We start from the raw sequence: 17,307 nt of genomic DNA, 5'->3' as shown, positions 1-17,307 counted from the left end.
TTTCTACCTTTCTGCCCCAAACCTGGCATTGCAGCTCTTTACACAGGCAGATACCTTCAGGGAAGAACCATTCTTGACCCTGGAGGGTTGGCCACCTTCCCACCTGCACTTAATGCGGCTGGTGGCAGACCAGCTCTGTGAGTTTTGGTGCACACATGGGGTGCCTGAGACCTTAGATGTGCACTATTCCAAATCAGCTTGCTGTGCTAATAACTTTAGCGTTTGGTAGAGAAGATTCTTTGGAGCACCAACTGGGTAGTGGGACACCCATGAGGTGCTGCACCAGGTGTTTGCAGAAGTGTTATCTGAGTACAGGTTGGACATCTAATTCTTCCTGGCAACTAGGATGTGTGGGATGGAGTGTGTGTGTCTGGGGGGAAGAAGCAATAATGTTAAAAATTTTGCTTGCATATTCCATGTCCACACACAGACAAATGTAGAAAATCTTTAGGTAGGATTATGGAGAGAATGTAAATGGTGTGCTACTTTTTCATGTTTTCTAAAATTCTGCTTGAGAAATTGACTTCTGGGGCTCATGTTATTATTGGCTTTTAGAGTCATGACTTAAGATGACCAAGATGCTGTTTCCGCCAAGGCTTCAAATGCTGTATGTGGCTTTGGCTCTCAAGGTCAAGTCCAGCTCTTCCTCTGGGAAGAAAGTCCAGCTCAGGGCCACCGGTCTCAGTGACACATTCTAGGAGTAGTGGCTTCTCTTTTGATGTAGAAAACACAACAGATGAGCACAGATACAAACTGCCAGTCTTAGGTTTTGAAGAAATGACCTCATGGGGCAAAATCATTTTGTATTTTGGCTGGTAAATCTTGTTTCAGTAAAGTTATCTACTGACTGGAGGTTTTAAAACTTTTTCATTTTGTAAGCCTAGTATTTCTACTTTTCTTCATTATCACCTCCACTGGAGTTCGAGAATCCAGAATGTAACGAATATTCAGAGGGTGGGGCATGAGATAGCTGGTGGGATTTGGCTGCAGACCTTGAAAATAGTGCAGGGTTTTGCATGTGAATAGAATCTGTTTAAAACATGACAAAGACCCTCTGGCCTTTTGGGAGAAAATGGAAGAAAAAATTTTTAAAAAGCCTCAGAATGAAAAATAAGCATTAGAACCCTGTGAGTGTGTTTCTGTATAGACATACCCACGTGAACACTTGCAGGACACAAGCCGAGGCAGACCGAGGGAAATGGAAGTTGTTTCCTTCCATGTTACCTGATGTGCTTCCGAGGATAAAATTTATGCCCTTTCCTGAGCACACCTATCCAGGTCCTGAACTGATGTTTGTGAGAGGTGGGTAAATGAGACCTTTGTTTCCCTTTTGAAGAGAGAACGATAAAATTACTTTTTTTTTTTCTTGTTGCCACTGACCTCTTTTTCCCAGAACATTAGCTTGAAAAAGAGGCCAACTAAGGTTGATGATTTTTCATATCTTCACAGAATAGAATGATTTTTATTAAAGAATTCCTCTCTGAAATGTCTGCAGCTGTGGAGGCTCTGGTTTATGTTTCTGTAACATCTGTTTGCTGAGTCAACCTGAATAGGAAAACCCAGAGGAAGGCCATTTGGCGCCTTTACAAAGTCCTGTGTAAATATTCCGCTGCAGCTCATTCCTCTTTAAGGTCCGAGCGCTGGGTTAGGGGTAGGTTAAGCCAGACCCAGATAGCGTCTCAGTCATCTGTTCCCACTTTGACTTCCCGCTTGGCTGCGCGCTAGAAGGGAGGAGCACTTTGTATGTTGATGATAGTGGCCAGGTGTGTATGTGTGTGTTCTGCCACTAAAGCTGATTTCACACATTTCTTGGAATTGAGGTTATTTATAGGTAAAATTAACAGATTTATGTTAGTTCATATGCTATAAGTGTTTGTAATGGGAATGGTGAAGGGAGCTGGATTTTCTGTACTTGTGGGTATAAGAGACTTTATAAAAATGGAAGAAATCATGGCTGGCAATGAGTCACCTCTTAAATACCGAAATGATGAGGGAAAAAAAACCCCAACTCAAGCCTCTGCCATTTGTGGTTCTGGGATTCGGGGTCTGTTGAATGAGTTTAATTAAGCTTTTCAAGCTGGCCTTGGGCCACTGGGTTCTGCTCCTCTCTGCAGCCCTGGTGTGCCCGGGGATCACTTGGCCTCAGACAATACAGTGTTGCTTTTGAGGGACTGGCTTTAGTCACCACAAGGAACCTCCTTCCAGGGATTCGCCCAGCAAGATCAGATGGGGAGAAGTTAATGACTTTCCTCCTGCTGGGCTTCTGGCTTGCCATCTGAATCAAGGCACTAAATTATAGCCCTGAGCAGGCAGTGAGAGGGAAGGTGTTCAGTGAGGAGGAAGGCGTGGCTGGGTGGTGCCTGGTCTCTAGGTCGACCTCCCTGTGACCCACAGGAAGCAGGTCCTTCATGGTTCTGCTGCTCAGCAGTCAGGCACACGTGACGCTGGGAGTAGCCGGTACTACCAGTCCCTGCGCACACTGATCTCCGTGCAGGGCCTGCGCTGGTCCCTGGAGCCTTCTGCATATGCTGGAGCTTCTTCACGGGTGAGGAGACCTTTTCTCATCTGCCTTCCTGTGCTGGATTCTCTTCTCTCCTTTTCTTTCCTACTAGTCCAGGAGTTGTTTCATTCATTCTCCTCAGACGTGAGCAGCCCTTGGCTGCTTGGAGGAACTGTAGCATTTATTTTTCCGCTTGTGTTGGGCTCTTCTTGGCTGGGGGGTGAGAATGAGGATTCACGTTCCTTTAAAAACTCTGACTAGCAGTCATTCTTCCTGAAGAGATTCTTTTTCAACCTTTTAATATAAGCACGCTTTTAAAAGAGTTCAAATCTAGGAACACCAATTAATGCTTCAAAGTTTACTCTGCATGTTGAGCACATGTTCTTTTTAAATATAATCTGAGTGCCAGACCACCTTTGTTTGTGTGTGGCCTTTGTATAATTGTGTCTGCTTTTAGAGGCGTTTTGGATGCAGTTACCTTTCTGGGAGTTGGGTTGGTTCACCAAACCTTTCAGCCAAAGGGTTGGTTCACCAAACCTTTCAGCCAAAGGGTTGGTTCACCAAACCTTTCAGCCAAAGGGTTGGTTCACCAAACCTTTCACCTAAAGAGTTCCCTTAAATCCCAAGCCTTACCTTACTTAAAATATGACTCGGTGTATCAGGGTTGATCCAGGTAGAATGTCCTGCCCCGGCACGTGTTCGAGGTGCTGCTCTTCCTGTGTGTGTGTGTGCGCGCGCATGTGTGCGCACGCATGGGGGGTGCTTGGCTTGGAGGGGCTTCAGCCCTGTCACTCCATAACGGTCTCTTCTCTCCTTCTCTGTGTTCCTACCAGTGCTCTGTGAAGAACTGCCGCACAGCCTTTCACGTGACCTGTGCTTTCGACCGGGGCCTGGAGATGAAGACCATCTTGGCGGAGAACGATGAAGTCAAGTTCAAGTCCTACTGCCCAAAGCACAGCTCACATAGAAAACCCGAGGAGAGCCTCGGTGAGGGGGCCACTCAGGAGAATGGGGCCTCTGAGTGTTCCCCTCGGAATCCGCTGGAGCCTTTTGCCAGCCTTGAGCAGAATCAAGAAGAGGCCCACCGGGTGAGTGTCCGTAAGCAGAAGCTGCAGCAGCTGGAAGATGAGTTCTACACCTTCGTCAACCTGCTGGATGTTGCCAGGGCCCTGCGGCTGCCTGAGGAAGTAGTGGATTTCCTGTACCAGTACTGGAAGTTGAAGAGGAAGGTCAACTTCAACAAGCCCTTGATCACTCCAAAGAAAGACGAAGAGGACAATCTAGCGAAGCGGGAGCAGGATGTCTTGTTTAGGAGGCTGCAGCTGTTCACTCATCTGCGGCAGGACCTGGAGAGGGTAATGATTGACACTGACACCTTGTAGTGACTTAGAAAAGAAGATTGCAAAGAGGCGGCTGCTCGCCCAGAGCAAGGAATGGTAGCCAGTTCATTTACTCTCAGACCCTTGTACATACTGCAGCATGAGGTTGTGTTGGTTCAATATACTTATGGGCCGGTAAACTCATTGTACATATGTGTAAGACTGCCACAGAGTGGGGAGCCTCTCTGTGATTTATTTTTAAAACACTTTCCTATTAATCCTTATTGTTCTTCTGTAAGATCACATGGGGTGTGTCCCCTCCGCCTTTCATTCCAGTACTAGCGGGAACTGAGCCCCAGGGAAAATGACCAAAGGATTGGCTCAGAATTGTTTGCAAATGGAGTTAGAAAAGAAAACCAGGTGGATTTAATTCGTGGTGGGGGCGGACAGAAGTAGAGAGATCTCTTGTTCAACCTGGGGAAACACTGGGTGCTTGTGACGGGCTCATCAAGGAGAGCGAAGCACCGCCTCTCTGGCCCACCTTCATTTCTTGGCTGATTCACAGGGACATTCCAGTAATGTCACGGAGGAGAGCAGGCTGTGGGTGCTGATATGTGTGCATGATCTTATATACACGTGCATATCTGTTCCAGAGGGTACTCCTGGCAACGAGGTGCTAAGTCATCACTGAGGCAGTGTCTGTATGTTGTGCGTGTCTGCTTGTGTGTCCATGCCCATGTGTGTCTATGCGGTGTGTCTGTGCAGGTGTGGGGTGGGGTACCTGGTGCATAGGGGTATCTGATCTGTCTGAGGAGCCCCTTGTAATGCTCAGGACACTAGTTTATCACACCACTGGATTGCTGAACGTAGTGGCTGTTGGCTGCCTGGAGCCTCAGCTGATGGCACTTCCCTCAACTGTTTGCTGTTTTGTGCCTCCCCAGTTCTCCATTACCTTTGGAGTCCCAGTCTGGACCTCCCTTCCTGCTACTGGAATAATTAGGAATGGGCTCTCTTCCCTCCAGGGCCTCCTGCTCCCTGTAGGTAGTCTCTGAGACTTGCTAATTGGGGATACATCTTAGAGCATCTTCTGTGTCATCTCCCCTGACTGCCAGCTACTGTTGAATTCATTAGTGCAGAGGAGATGGGACTGAGGCTCTCTGGCCTGAAGCATCCTGCACTGAAAGGCACCCAAGTGGCCTGAAATGGTTAACGCATCTCCCCCAAGCACCTCACTTATTAGCAGGGTGTGATTCATCTGCCTGGGAGAGGATCTGACACGTAGATGATTTGAAATATGAGAGTGTAGGCAAGGAATAGGGGAAAAAAAGGAGCAGTATTAAGCCAAAGATGCAGATCTCACAGAGACCTGCATGGCCCTGTTCTAGACGGCAGAGGAGCGAAAGTATTAAGTGTTCATTAGAGATCCTTCTAGTACGAGACTTGAGTGCCCAAGGACTAGCTGTGTAACACCCCTTCCAGGACCAAGTTAGGATTCCAGATTCAGGCAGAGGCCGAGCAGGAGAGGCAGGCGTGAAGCGCCGGAGGGTTTGTGAGGCTTTTGTGCTGCCGTGCCCCCCCTGGTGGTGAGTGTAAAGAAGACCTCGCCTCGACCACATTGTGTGTGTGGCGTTTTTGTTAAGAGCTGAGAAAGGGATTCAGGAGGATAAACTGGAATCCTGGTGGGAAGCCATTATATTATTCCAGCCTGACAACTGCTGTACTTGGGGTGCATGAGCTATGGAGTCAGATAGTCCTCAGGAGGGAGGACGAGAAGTCTAAATGTTTGGACTGTGTTTGTCTCACAATCACCACAAAATAAAAGTGTAGAAAATGCTTGTGGTGTACTAACTCTTTTCTGTACTTAAGTTACTCAGATTAACATGCACTTATAATTCTAAACATTTTTTTTTTGAAGTCATCACTGTTGGTTTTAAGTAGAATGATACCAATGATGTATGAGAAACAGGGAATAAATCAGGATTTTTTTGTGTGTGTGTGGCATTACTTACATTTACTTTATTAAAAGCTTAAGAGATCTTAGGGAATTTAGTGTCAGTTTTAAATGGGCTTATTATAATGAAAAATATGTTTTCCAGGTTTTAAAAATTGAAATATTTGCTGTGCTCCTGAGAGCTGCACAGTTCTTTGTAATTATAGACAACAAGTATATGTCAGGCCAAAGGCTTATCAGGGCAGGGGTAACCAGAACAAATAACAAATTACTTTGTGTTTCAATTAAGTTGGATTTCTAATTCACACAGTAGTTCACAGCAGGTATGCAGAATCCAAGAATACACGAGTTTGTGATCAAGGCTGTGGTCAATACCAAACTGACAAATAAGTAGACTTCATTAGAAATGTAAACCACTGATAACTGATAATGGTAATAGCTCTTTTTTGCAAATACACACCTTGGGGCATTGCACACCTGGGTACAATTCTGGATCAGAAAGGTGGCAGGAGTGGATTTTAGGAGGGTTTGAGAACCAACATTTTTAAGAAGACACCATTGCTGATGTGTAGTCTGTGGCTATGTCAAGTTCCTGAGGCTGCCACTCACTCTGGTGGGGTTCCTTTCCCCTAGACATCTTTTAAAAGATGCAGTAAACATCTGTAAATGAGTACGTGCTCAGATAAAGACATACTGCCTGTGCACTTGTGGCTGGGTCATCGGAAAGGGCCAGCCCCTGGGAGGCTATCCTACTCAACACAGTGGAATGATCACCTTTGAAAATCTGGTAGAGGTTCTAGTTATCCCTGGATGAAAGGCATGTTAAGCTTTAGTGTTGCAAGGAGTGTTTTGGCATTGAAGAAAACCCCTTGAAACCATTCTTGGATTCCCGAGGGCAGTGGTTCTCCGAGTGTGGGCCCCAGCCAGCAGCAACCTTCCCTGGACACCTCACAGAAGTGCCAAGTTTTGGATCTCACCTCTGACTCCAGAAATGGGGTAGGGGCCAGCATTCTGTGTTTTAGGGTCCTCACATGTTTCTGTTTGAGAACCACCGCTTTTGGGGAAAGCCGGACTCTGGTTTAACATGGTGTGAGGGAGAGTGCACCCATGAACTGGCTTTTTTTTGGTCAGCAGGGGAAGACACTTAGTTGAGTAGTGCACAGGAAGGGCCACGTGCAGGGTATGTTTTGAGGATAGAGCCTCGGTCCAGCTCTACTACAGGGACTGCTGATGGAAGCTGTGTGAGGAGTGTTCTGTGCATAAGGGAGGGAAAAAAGTTCAGGGCGCTCACTGTTCTAAATGTGGTCAGCTAGGCCTGGGTTATTCATGGGCTGATTTGTTCCATTGAAAATCCACCCTGGCCTTAGTTTTTTGGGGTTATAGGAAGAGGTTTCTCATCAGAGATCATGGGGGAAAGAAGTAGAATTTGCCCACTTAGCCAGGGTGGAAGCCTTTCCTGGGGGTAGTGGTTGAAGCTACCAAAATTGAATTTAAATAATATGTGAAGTTTGGATACTCTGTTTTCATGCATAATTTTGAGTAAGGGAAATGGAAGTTATCTTGGCTGTACCTCTGACTTGAAAAGAAGAGGATTCTTATCTGCTCCTAGGATGTCAGAATTTGTTTCCATTTCCTATTTCCAGAAGTTGGATGCTTTGTCTTGATGTAAAAACTGTTCTCCAAAAGTTCTGAATCTGTGCTACAGATCTAAGTCTTGCCCCTTCTTCTTTTTGAGCTTCCACTCTTAATATCCACCTTGGGTGAAACAGTATTTATCAAAGACAATAGCCTATTAGCCACTTGTATCCCCAAACTGGTCATGATTTTTATAAGACACCTACTTCCTGGCCTGGGGTTCTGAGGCTGTCAGAACGGGCTTTAGCTAAGGTAAATTACACCAAAATAATATTTACTCTGAGACAGGGAGAGTGATTTTCTTTTCAGTTCTTTAATTCTAAGAACACACACACACATACACACACGTCTGTCTACACATCAAGAAGAGAGATATTAGGAACATCCTAAATAGTCCGTGAATTGGTTAGGGTCAGCAGAAGCCTTACTTGGTGACCTGGTGTTAGGCCAGTAAGTTGCACCATGATGCAGTGTGAAAGCCAGCCAACCTGTTCCTCTTTATGCCTTCTGTCCTCTTGCAAACAAGACTGCCTTGATTGAGTACAACTCAGGACAGAACAGCTGGAATTGTTAGGGTCTAAAAGGACTGGAAACCCTGGGGGAGGTCTGTGCACAGAAGCCAGAGTGCAGTCGTGTGTGTGGCTTGTTGCCATTCTAACAGAAGAAAAGGTTGGTGACTCAAACTTGCCCATTTCAAGGAAGGTTGTCAGGGAAGGGATTGCCCGAGCCTCTGGAAAACGTGAGTTTTTAGGGGAGTGTAGTCCTGCCTTGGACAGAAGACGTGATGGGGATGCAGCGTCCCTTCATTCCTGCCACTGAGCTATTTAGGGCATCTTGTCTTCATCTTCCTGAAAAAGTTTAATTGTATCCCTGCTGTGTTAAATTTGACATTTGTGTTTTCAGGTGCAATAATCCAGTCAGGTTTCCCAGTAGGTTTGAGGACTGAAGGATTTAAGGGGGTTTACTATTTTGTTTTCGTATCACCTGATCACAGGTGGCTTTAAAAATGGGGAACAGATTTGGGTGTCGGCTAGTTCATATTTGTTAGCATATGCACGTGATCCCAGTGCCTGCCATGGGATACAAAGTGGAGCTCTTAGCACTTGGGTCCTTTCAGTTACTTACAGGTGATTCCTGACAAGGGCAGTGTCAGTTCTTCAAGTGGTAACACGAGCTGGCCTTGAGATGTTGATGGCATGTCAATGGCAAAGTGAGGACATTACCTAGCTTCACACTCTAGGAACACATTAGCTACCTGTGAACTCACCTTTCAACTATCCAGTTGACAAGTTTACTTGGCTTCCTGGTGACCGTTTGGTCTTCTAGTGGGCTCTGTGCAGGGTTAATTTTTTTTTTGAGGGGGGAGGGAGTTTCCTCCTGTGATGGCCCTTGACTCTGTGCTTACCTAATTCCATCTTCAGAAAATGCTTGACAAAGTGGCTTCTGAACTGCTCTAAAGCCTTAGATAATAGAATTGGTGGAAAGAGGATACTGAGGGGTGGTAAGCAGAGCTCCTTGGCAAGAGGTAGCAAGTCTGGACCGGGACCCCGGCAGTCTTCCCCTGAGGATGAGCCTCAGGCTGGGGGTGGTGGGGGCGGGCAGGGCTTTTGAGTTCCTAGGCTTTTTTGTGCTGCCCCCTACATTGAGGGGTATATGTGGAATCCTAGTTAGCAGCCCCAAAGGAGATTAGAGATTGGATAAAGTGTTTGAAGTACATCTTGATTTCAGATGTCACACAAGACCCTAGCGGGACAAATTTCTCATGTTTAGGAAAAAAAAAAAAACCAACACCAAAGTACCGTTATAATGTATTACTTACTTAGAATCTTTATTCTCTACGTTCTAGGTTCGGAACCTCACTTACATGGTGACCCGCAGGGAAAAGATTAAGCGATCTGTGTGCAAAGTCCAGGAACAGATATTCAATCTTTACACTAAGCTCTTGGAGCAAGAAAGAGTTTCAGGTATGCATTAAGCTCTTGTAGGTCAAACAATAGTGCAGGGGTTTGTAAACCTTAACGTTCTGTTAAGGTAAAAAAATGTTTAATTTTCTTTTATTTATGCTATAGGAGAATCTGAATAGCACAGACTTTGATATTCAAAGAAAATCTTTTGGCATTTGAAGCATCATGGTAATAGGGAAAAGGGCTATGAATTTGACCTCAATTAGAGGTCGAATCCTAAATTCTCTCCTTATAGGCCAAATACAAGTAAGCCTAAGTTTTCAGAGGCTCCCCCATTTCCTCCTGTGTAATATGAGGAAGGTATCTCGAGCTTCCTTCTGGGAGCTATTGTGACATGCAAGCAAAACAGCAACTTCTACGTTATATTGCAAAGCACTTGATAAATGTATAAAGTGTCATGGGGACACCTGTAAAGATTTATGGATTATCTAGCCTTCGGATCTATCTGTAACATATCATAAATAAGGTATCTTAAGACTGTGTTCTTAAGACACATATCCATGTTTAGATAACGTTCACAGTGTACTTTTTGGTGTAGGTGGAATTTTGAATATTTTTGAGATTCAGCATCAAGTGTTTACTTAATTTTTCTGGGCTAGGTCAAGTGAAAAGGGGAACTTGCTCAATTCTGGAGAGCACTTCAGTGACTTGGAGGTGGAGTGCAAAGTTGGCCAAGTCGCTGAACCTGCCTGGGACTCTTGATCTGTAAAAGGGGCTTGGTTCAGAACCATGACCTCTAATGCGTCTTTGAGCGCTAACACTCTGTGAACGTGAGCCCTGCACAGCTGGCCTCGTAAGGGTTTCAGAGAAGGAGGTGTGTGGGGTGGGTCTGGCGGGTCTTCGGTGAGCTCTGTGGCCCTGCTCTGCCCTTGGGCCAGAGCATCAGTGTTCACAGTGCTCCCTTCATGTGGGAGCACTTCATGCAGGCACAGACGCTGGCTTTTCCTGTTTCTGTGGCTTTTAGTCTCTGTAGATGACTGACATGTAGAAACAACAAAGACATTGTTCTATCCTATTATATGGAAATCCGAATTCTGGTTTACCTAAAAGTAACCAGATGTATGGAACTAGAGGTAAATTGGGTCAGCTGAACAAAGAGAAAAAAAGCTTAGGGAGTTTTGAATGATATTCTTGAGGTGTTTCATAGTTAATACTAATGGCATTAACTTACTAATGTTAACCTGTTTTCTTCCTGAGAATAGTTTTCAGATGTATCATTAGAGTTTATAGTTGTGATTTAAAATGAGTTGAAGTAAGTTTTTCTAAGGGTTCATAAGTGATTCAGATTCTTTCCAGTGAACTTCTTTTGTTCGTTATTCCTACTTGAATGCAAATAAATGGGACCTGTTTTATCCCTTGCCTTTGTGTCCTCACACAAACAGCCCACATGGAAGGCTGTCTGGTGCCGATCGGCCAGTGTCCAGCCAGCAGAGGCCAAGCTGTCAGAGCTGCCATTGCACAGGGCCGTTAGTGCGGGTTGTACCTGTGGAGTTTTGCCATTGGAGGGCTTTCTGTGACTCTTGTTGAGGTATTATGTAATGAGTGATTGCCTATAAAAATAAGCTGTAAAGCGCATTTTCATCTGATTTCACTTAAGGGTCATTTTTCATGGATACTGCAGGCAGCTTTTTGCATTTCATGGCTGAGGTTTTTACTTGGGTAGGTGATTGAGATTCTTACCCAGGTTAGGAAGTATTTTGTGTAACAGGGCTGTAATGAGAACCTACTGTTGTTCCAGAGAAGGTAAACAAACCCTCCCATCCCTCTGAGATATGAACCATACTGAGTCTGATGGGTTGAAAGCAACATTAATCTAACTGCAGGATGCCACAGGGAATGAAGGGGAAACCTTCAGGATGCCTGTTTCTTTTCTTTTCCAGTTTTTAGATTTTCAGTTGTGTTCTTACTCATGCCCCAAGTGGATCTCATGTCTTATAAGATAGATGGTTTCAGGTGGAGGACAGCCATGACTTCTAAGTGTCAGTCACGGTCTGCGGTTTAGACTCTGGTGTGTGAATCTGAGAATGAGCAGGGCCGTTCTGTTGGATGAGAGTGTCCTCAGTGGAGACCGTGCTCATGGGAGGTCATGAGTCAGAGACTTTTCAGAGACCTGGATCCCCAGTAGATGGAAATCAGAATTTAGAAAATGTCAGTCCCTCTTACCTTGGTTTTCCCACAGTAGGCGACTGAGGAAAAGAAATGTGGTGTGAAGGGTGGCCCTAACAGTTAATTCTTGAGAAAGCACACATCTCTAGCCCAGCAGATTGTAAAACCCCTTCCCCTGTGACTGTCCATAGCAGGTTCATGTTTAGAGTTGCCACCTCTGTTGTTTACATGCAGGGTCCTTGTCTGCTGAGCAGTGAGGCCGCATGTAGGCTCCTGTCTGGCAGAGCCTTGTTTTCCTGGTGGTTTATCCTTTATGGGAGACAAAACATGAAATCGGCTCTTTATAGATGTCCTGGAGGCTCCTGCAGAAATGTGGTCCATGAACTCCAGTGTGTTAACAAATTCACTCAGTGTTTTTCACACTAAGGGTTCTAAGTCGTAAGTTGGTTGTGAGATGAATTCAGTGGGTCACCACCAGCATTAAAAGCAAGTGACATAGAATAGAAAATGTCAGAGTGCCACATCACATGGTGAAGGCTAATATGATTTCATGAAATGTAAACTTTACTGGGTTGCACTGTGAAATTTAGTTACTGCGATTTACATCAGAAATGAAAAACACCATTTTAACCTATCCTCACATTGGATGACAATTCAGTTTAATTCCACAAATGGGCTTTGCATATAATCGTAAACCTTTTTAAAAGACATTTACTATGTGTCAAGAATGATTTTAAACATTCCATTCTCATTTCATGTACTTACATGTATGTATCCTCACTATGGCCCTGTGAGGGTATATTTACTTTGGAGAAGGAAACTGTGGAGACCTGCTGCCTCCCCTTGTGGTGCTGTCTTGTAGGGAGGCAAGGCAGGTGACTAGCCAGGTGCAGGGGTAGGGGCAGTGCTTGACCACCAGATGGATTTGGCATGGATTCCTCTATGAAAGATCAGTTACTTTGAAGGAAAAAATTTTTTTTAATGTTTTATTTTCGAGAGAGAGAGAACATGAACGAGTGGGGGAGGGCAGAGAAAGAGGGAGACACAGAATCTGAAGCAGGCTCCGAGCTGTCAGCACAGAGCCCAATGCGGGGCTTCAACTCATGAACCGTGAGATCATGACCTGAGCCAAAGTCGATGCTCAACCAACTGAGCCCCCAGGTGCCCAGAAAATATTTTTCTTAGATGTTTCATTAAAAAGTTTGTGAGCTTCAGCTATTTTATAAAATAAGAGCATATTGAATGGAGTATGCAGATTCTCAAGGCAGGTAATATCTTTATATGAAAAACCAAAATTTTATAAATGGGGTGGTTGTATATTGTAGTGTTGGGTGGGAAGTTTGCATTAACAGGGCCATGCCACGGGTCTAGAATTTAATTGTTCTGGATCTGCCTCTGTAATTTTTCTTTCTCTGTGGTTATATGTTCATAGGTGTGCCTTCATCTTCCTGCTCCTCGTCCTCACTGGAAAACATGCTTTTGTTCAACAGTCCTTCTGTGGGCCCTGATGCTCCCAAGATAGAGGACTTGAAGTGGCATTCTGCGTTCTTCAGGAAGCAAATGGGTACTTCCTTGGTTCATTCGCTGAAAAAGCCCCATAAGCGAGATCCATTGCAGAACAGCACTGGGAGTGGAGGCAAAGCCCTGCTGAAGCAGCCAGACCTGTGTGGTAGAAGGGAGGGGATGGTGGTCCCAGAGAGCTTTTTGAGTTTTGAAAAGACCTTTGCAGAAGCGCGTCTCCTGTCAGCACAACAGAAAAATGGTGTGGTGGTGCCCGACCACGGGGACAGAAGAGACCATCGTTTCCATTGTGATCTCAGTAAGGGAGACTTAAAGGACAGACCTTGTAAACAGAGTCACAAGCCTCTCAGGTCCACAGACATGTCCCAGAGGCATCTGGACAGCACACGAGCTACCACCTCCCCTGGAGGGGGGCAGTCAGCACCCGGCACAAGGAAGGAGATAGTGCCCAAGTGCAACGGCTCCCTAATCAGAGTAAACTATAACCAGACTGCAGTCAAAGTGCCTACAACGCCTGCCAGCCCGGTGAAGAACTGGGGAGGATTCCGGATTCCAAAGAAGGGGGAACGGCAGCAGCAGGGAGAGGCCCATGAGGGGGCCTGCCACCAGCACTCAGACTACCCCTATCTGGGCCTAGGCAGAGTTCCAGCTAAGGAAAGGGCCAAAAACAAATTAAAATCTGACAATGAGAATGACGGGTATGTCCCTGATGTAGAGATGAGTGACTCAGAGAGTGAGGCATCAGAGAAGAAATGTATACACGCCAGCAGCACCATCAACAGGAGGACAGACATTATCAGGAGAAGCATCTTGGCCTCTTGATGAAACAGATGGTGTGGGAGCACCGCGGGCTTGTCACGGAGTTGCTAGACGGGAGCTCTGACGCAGGGGACACGCAGAAACCCATCACTCCTGAGCTACGCAAACACATTTACTTGCAAGTCAGATTGAATTTTTTTTTTCAGAGTCATTTATAAATCATTGTTGTGAGAAGTGTGTTATCTGCAACTTGTTGAGGAAACACAAGAGTAGATTGTAAGACACTGCTAAGACTAGAGGTTGAATTAAACACTAAAATAAGAATGAATGAAATAAGTCTTTAAAGAGGGCAAGGCTCACAGAAGCCTCCTGAGTTCTTACTGCCCTCTGTATCCTTCCCAAAGCACAAACTCTTGGTTACCTGAATATGCGGAATCAGATGCAGTTCTTGAGAAACCCTCACGTACCATTTATTAGCCCATAAAACTTACTTTCTAGGACTGTGGTAGAACTTGAAATCCTGTTTATACTTTGGCCCACAAGGCTGTTTTTGTTGCATTCTAGTTCTAGGCAGCAGCTCTGAAGCTTCAGTAACTCTAGGGAATTCAAGTGTAAATTATAATTGCAGATGGGAAAGAGAGAATTTTAACAAAGGTTGTTACTTGCAAATCTGAAGGGACAGGGTAGAGCTGCTGCAGCTTGGAGAGCTGGGGTAAATGTAGCTAGGTCCTATTGCCTGAAGCACTTGAATGCATTGTGGAAATGGGACTGGTGGAGAGTGAAGCCGTTAGAAAGTTCTATCTGTGAGAAAGGGCAGCTGGTTCCATGTTTTCAGTACCTTTGACCTTCCTCTTCCCTAACCACTGCCTTCTGGGCCAGCTTGGGATTTCCCTGGCCTTTGGCGATACCTGGCCGTCTGGCTTCCAACAATACTAATGGCTATTCAAGTTTAAGTGATGAACTTCCAGACTCTGGTGACATAACTGCCCAGAGCCAACCACTAGTGCGTATGTTGGGGAATCTGGGCTTCCAACCTGAACGGATTCCTTAAGGAAAAGGAAAAGAAAAAAAAAAAAAAAAAAAAGAAAAAAGAAAAAAAAAAGGAAAAAAAAAAAAACAAAATAAGTTATATTTTAAAAACAATAGAAAGGCAATAAGTTGCGATAACCTCTTACCATTGACCAAGGTTATACGGGAAAGAGATTGAAGTGTAATAGGTTTCCTGGAGTCAGAGTTCTAAGCTCCAATTCGTAACTTGGACTTTCTAATTGCAAATGGCAATAACTAGTAAGTTATCAGCAATAATGAATTTAGCATTAAATTTGAGTACAATGTTCTGTTTTTGCACTCACTGCAGTGCATATGTATTAAGACAGTGGATAGTGTTAAGGTCCTGTTAATTTTCTTTGGAATTCAATGTAGTTGTGAATCAAACTTAAGAGAAGGAAAGTTTAAATAGCAATGAGATTTAGAATTATGGGCACTTGGAACAAGCCCAACTTCCCCTAAATTATCCTTAGTTTGTTAATATCAGTATTCAGATTCCTGATTCATTTATACATCTGTTTCCATGTGGCAGGGACATTCTGATACTTAATGAGTGATGCTTTGAGTTCTGTAGTTACCTTTCAAGTCTTCCAGGTGATTGTCAACAGCAAAAAAGGCTTATTGAATTCCATCTTGCTATGCAAGTTTTATCGGATGATCAAATAGTAGATCTGATGCATCCCCATTGTATGTATGACATTTTCAAACCAAGTCTTAACTTTTCAGATACATTTTAGTAGCTAATTCAGGGGAGGGGAAAGAATGACCCAGGTTTTTAGATTGACTATTTTTGAGCTACAGGGCTCATTTTGAAAGACTGCTCTCCAGATAAGCTGTTGCTACAGATATTAGGAGTTTCCTAATGGATCCAAGCTGTACATTCACTAGTAATTTAAAAATCAGATTTTTTTGCATATGAGCAGAAACCTTTTTGCTGGATATGGAAGAAGGTGGACACTTTTCACAGTTAACCTTTTGACCACAGCAACAGCTCTGGGTGAGAGTAGAATATATAGAGGGGTAATTTGTCAAGCCATAGAAAGAAAATCTAAATTTTAGTAAGTATATGACCTCTCACCATTTTAAGAGGTACCAGATTCATTTGCACTATTTAGGAATGCTAGTTTTGTGCAAAAATAATGCCTTACCTGTTTTTTCCCCACATTTAGGTTGAAAAGCTTTCAAAGTTCCAAGTTATGCTGAACCAAAAAAAAAACCAAAACAAAACAAAAAAATAAAGAAAAACCCACACAAAAACAAAACACAAAAAATAAAAAGCCCACACTTTTTATTCCTGCTTTGAAATGCAAATGGTATAGAGCACGGTTTCTCTGACAGTGTAATGATAGCTTTGTAAGTTAGTTCATGTCCTGCTGGGAACTCTGTATGAGGCGGCCATAGCAGCAGCCCACACACCCACCCACCCACTTGCACTCTATTAGTGTGGAACCATTTGCTCTTTTCTTTTCAGCTTTATCTTTCCTTGTGCATCCTGACCAAGAAATATCTTTGATTATGATCAATGTATTATGTCAAAATGTAGGCTAGTTAAACTTTTGTAAAGTTGCCTGGAATGTCATTTGTTAGGTTATAAACACAAAATCGAAATGAAGGGTTCTATGTGTTGTGTACAAATCTTAATTATTTTGAAATGGACGAACTTGTCATTACATTTGTAACCTTGTACAGAGGATTTTTCACTATGTGCCTAGCTTGGTGTCCATTCAGCTAAAATTGGAAAAAAAAAGGTGCATGAAGAGTTAAAAATCAGAAATTAAACAAAGTATATGTAGAGATGACTATTTTATATTACATGGCCCAATCCTGTATTTATTTCTACCCCCTTTTTGAAAGTATTTATAAAACTAGTTGAGGACAGCTGTATTTTTTTGTTGAACTATTTAGTAGAATTTGTGCCTTTTTGTCTGTATGTGAATAAATGCTGTACATTTTGCAATACATTCTTAAGTGTCTTTTGAAATCTGATTTTGCTAAATATTTAAAGGTGTGTATGAAACAGCAGTCCTGAATGGGTGGTGTACGTTTCCTGTCTCACAGTTTAGGAGTAAGAACCATAGCGGGCAACAAGATTATGGAAGAGCACAGGTCCACAGGGCTGCTGTTTGGCTCAACTCTGATGGTGAGACAATGAAAAATGATAATAGTTTGATTTTTGGCCTTTCTCACCTGGAGTTCTTTTCAGAATACAGTTTTTGATCTGAAAATAAACTGTTGGTGAAGCAACTCAGACTATAGGATCAGAGAGACCTGGGCTTACAGGCTGAACTGGAGCTAGACACGTGACCTCTGCCAAGTCACCTACCCTGCATAAGCCTCAATCTTCCCTTCTGTAAAAAAGGATAACATCCCACTACCTCTCCTGGGGTTATTGTGATATTTAAGGCAAGTGCATAAAAAGCATCTCATAAAGCATGCAGTAGGCATTTACTAAATGGTAGACTATAATAAGAACAAGGCTTTGATTTCTCCAACATGTTACTTGGT

General features: G+C 43.9%; 1 protein-coding gene across 12 annotated transcripts in view; it reads left to right on the top strand.

Moving 5' to 3' along the window:
- Window positions 1-16,763, top strand: part of JADE1 (jade family PHD finger 1) — a 59,253-nt gene extending 42,490 nt beyond the window's left edge. For all 12 annotated transcript variants that reach the window (XM_019419496.2, XM_019419544.2, XM_019419533.2 and 9 more), the window contains 3 exons: window positions 3,334-3,855; window positions 9,252-9,369; window positions 12,908-16,763. In XM_019419496.2, coding sequence (XP_019275041.1) covers window positions 3,334-3,855; window positions 9,252-9,369; window positions 12,908-13,818 — 1,551 coding nt within the window. In that variant the 3' untranslated portion in view covers window positions 13,819-16,763. The remainder of the gene's footprint in view (window positions 1-3,333; window positions 3,856-9,251; window positions 9,370-12,907) is intronic.
- Window positions 16,764-17,307: the final 544 nt, after the last annotated feature.

The sequence above is a fragment of the Panthera pardus genome, unplaced genomic scaffold, assembly GCF_024362965.1.
Source record: "Panthera pardus isolate Hobbes unplaced genomic scaffold, ASM2436296v1 HiC_scaffold_13, whole genome shotgun sequence".
NCBI classification, from domain to species: Eukaryota; Metazoa; Chordata; class Mammalia; order Carnivora; family Felidae; genus Panthera; species Panthera pardus.
This window is presented reverse-complemented; position numbering and strand designations above follow the sequence as displayed.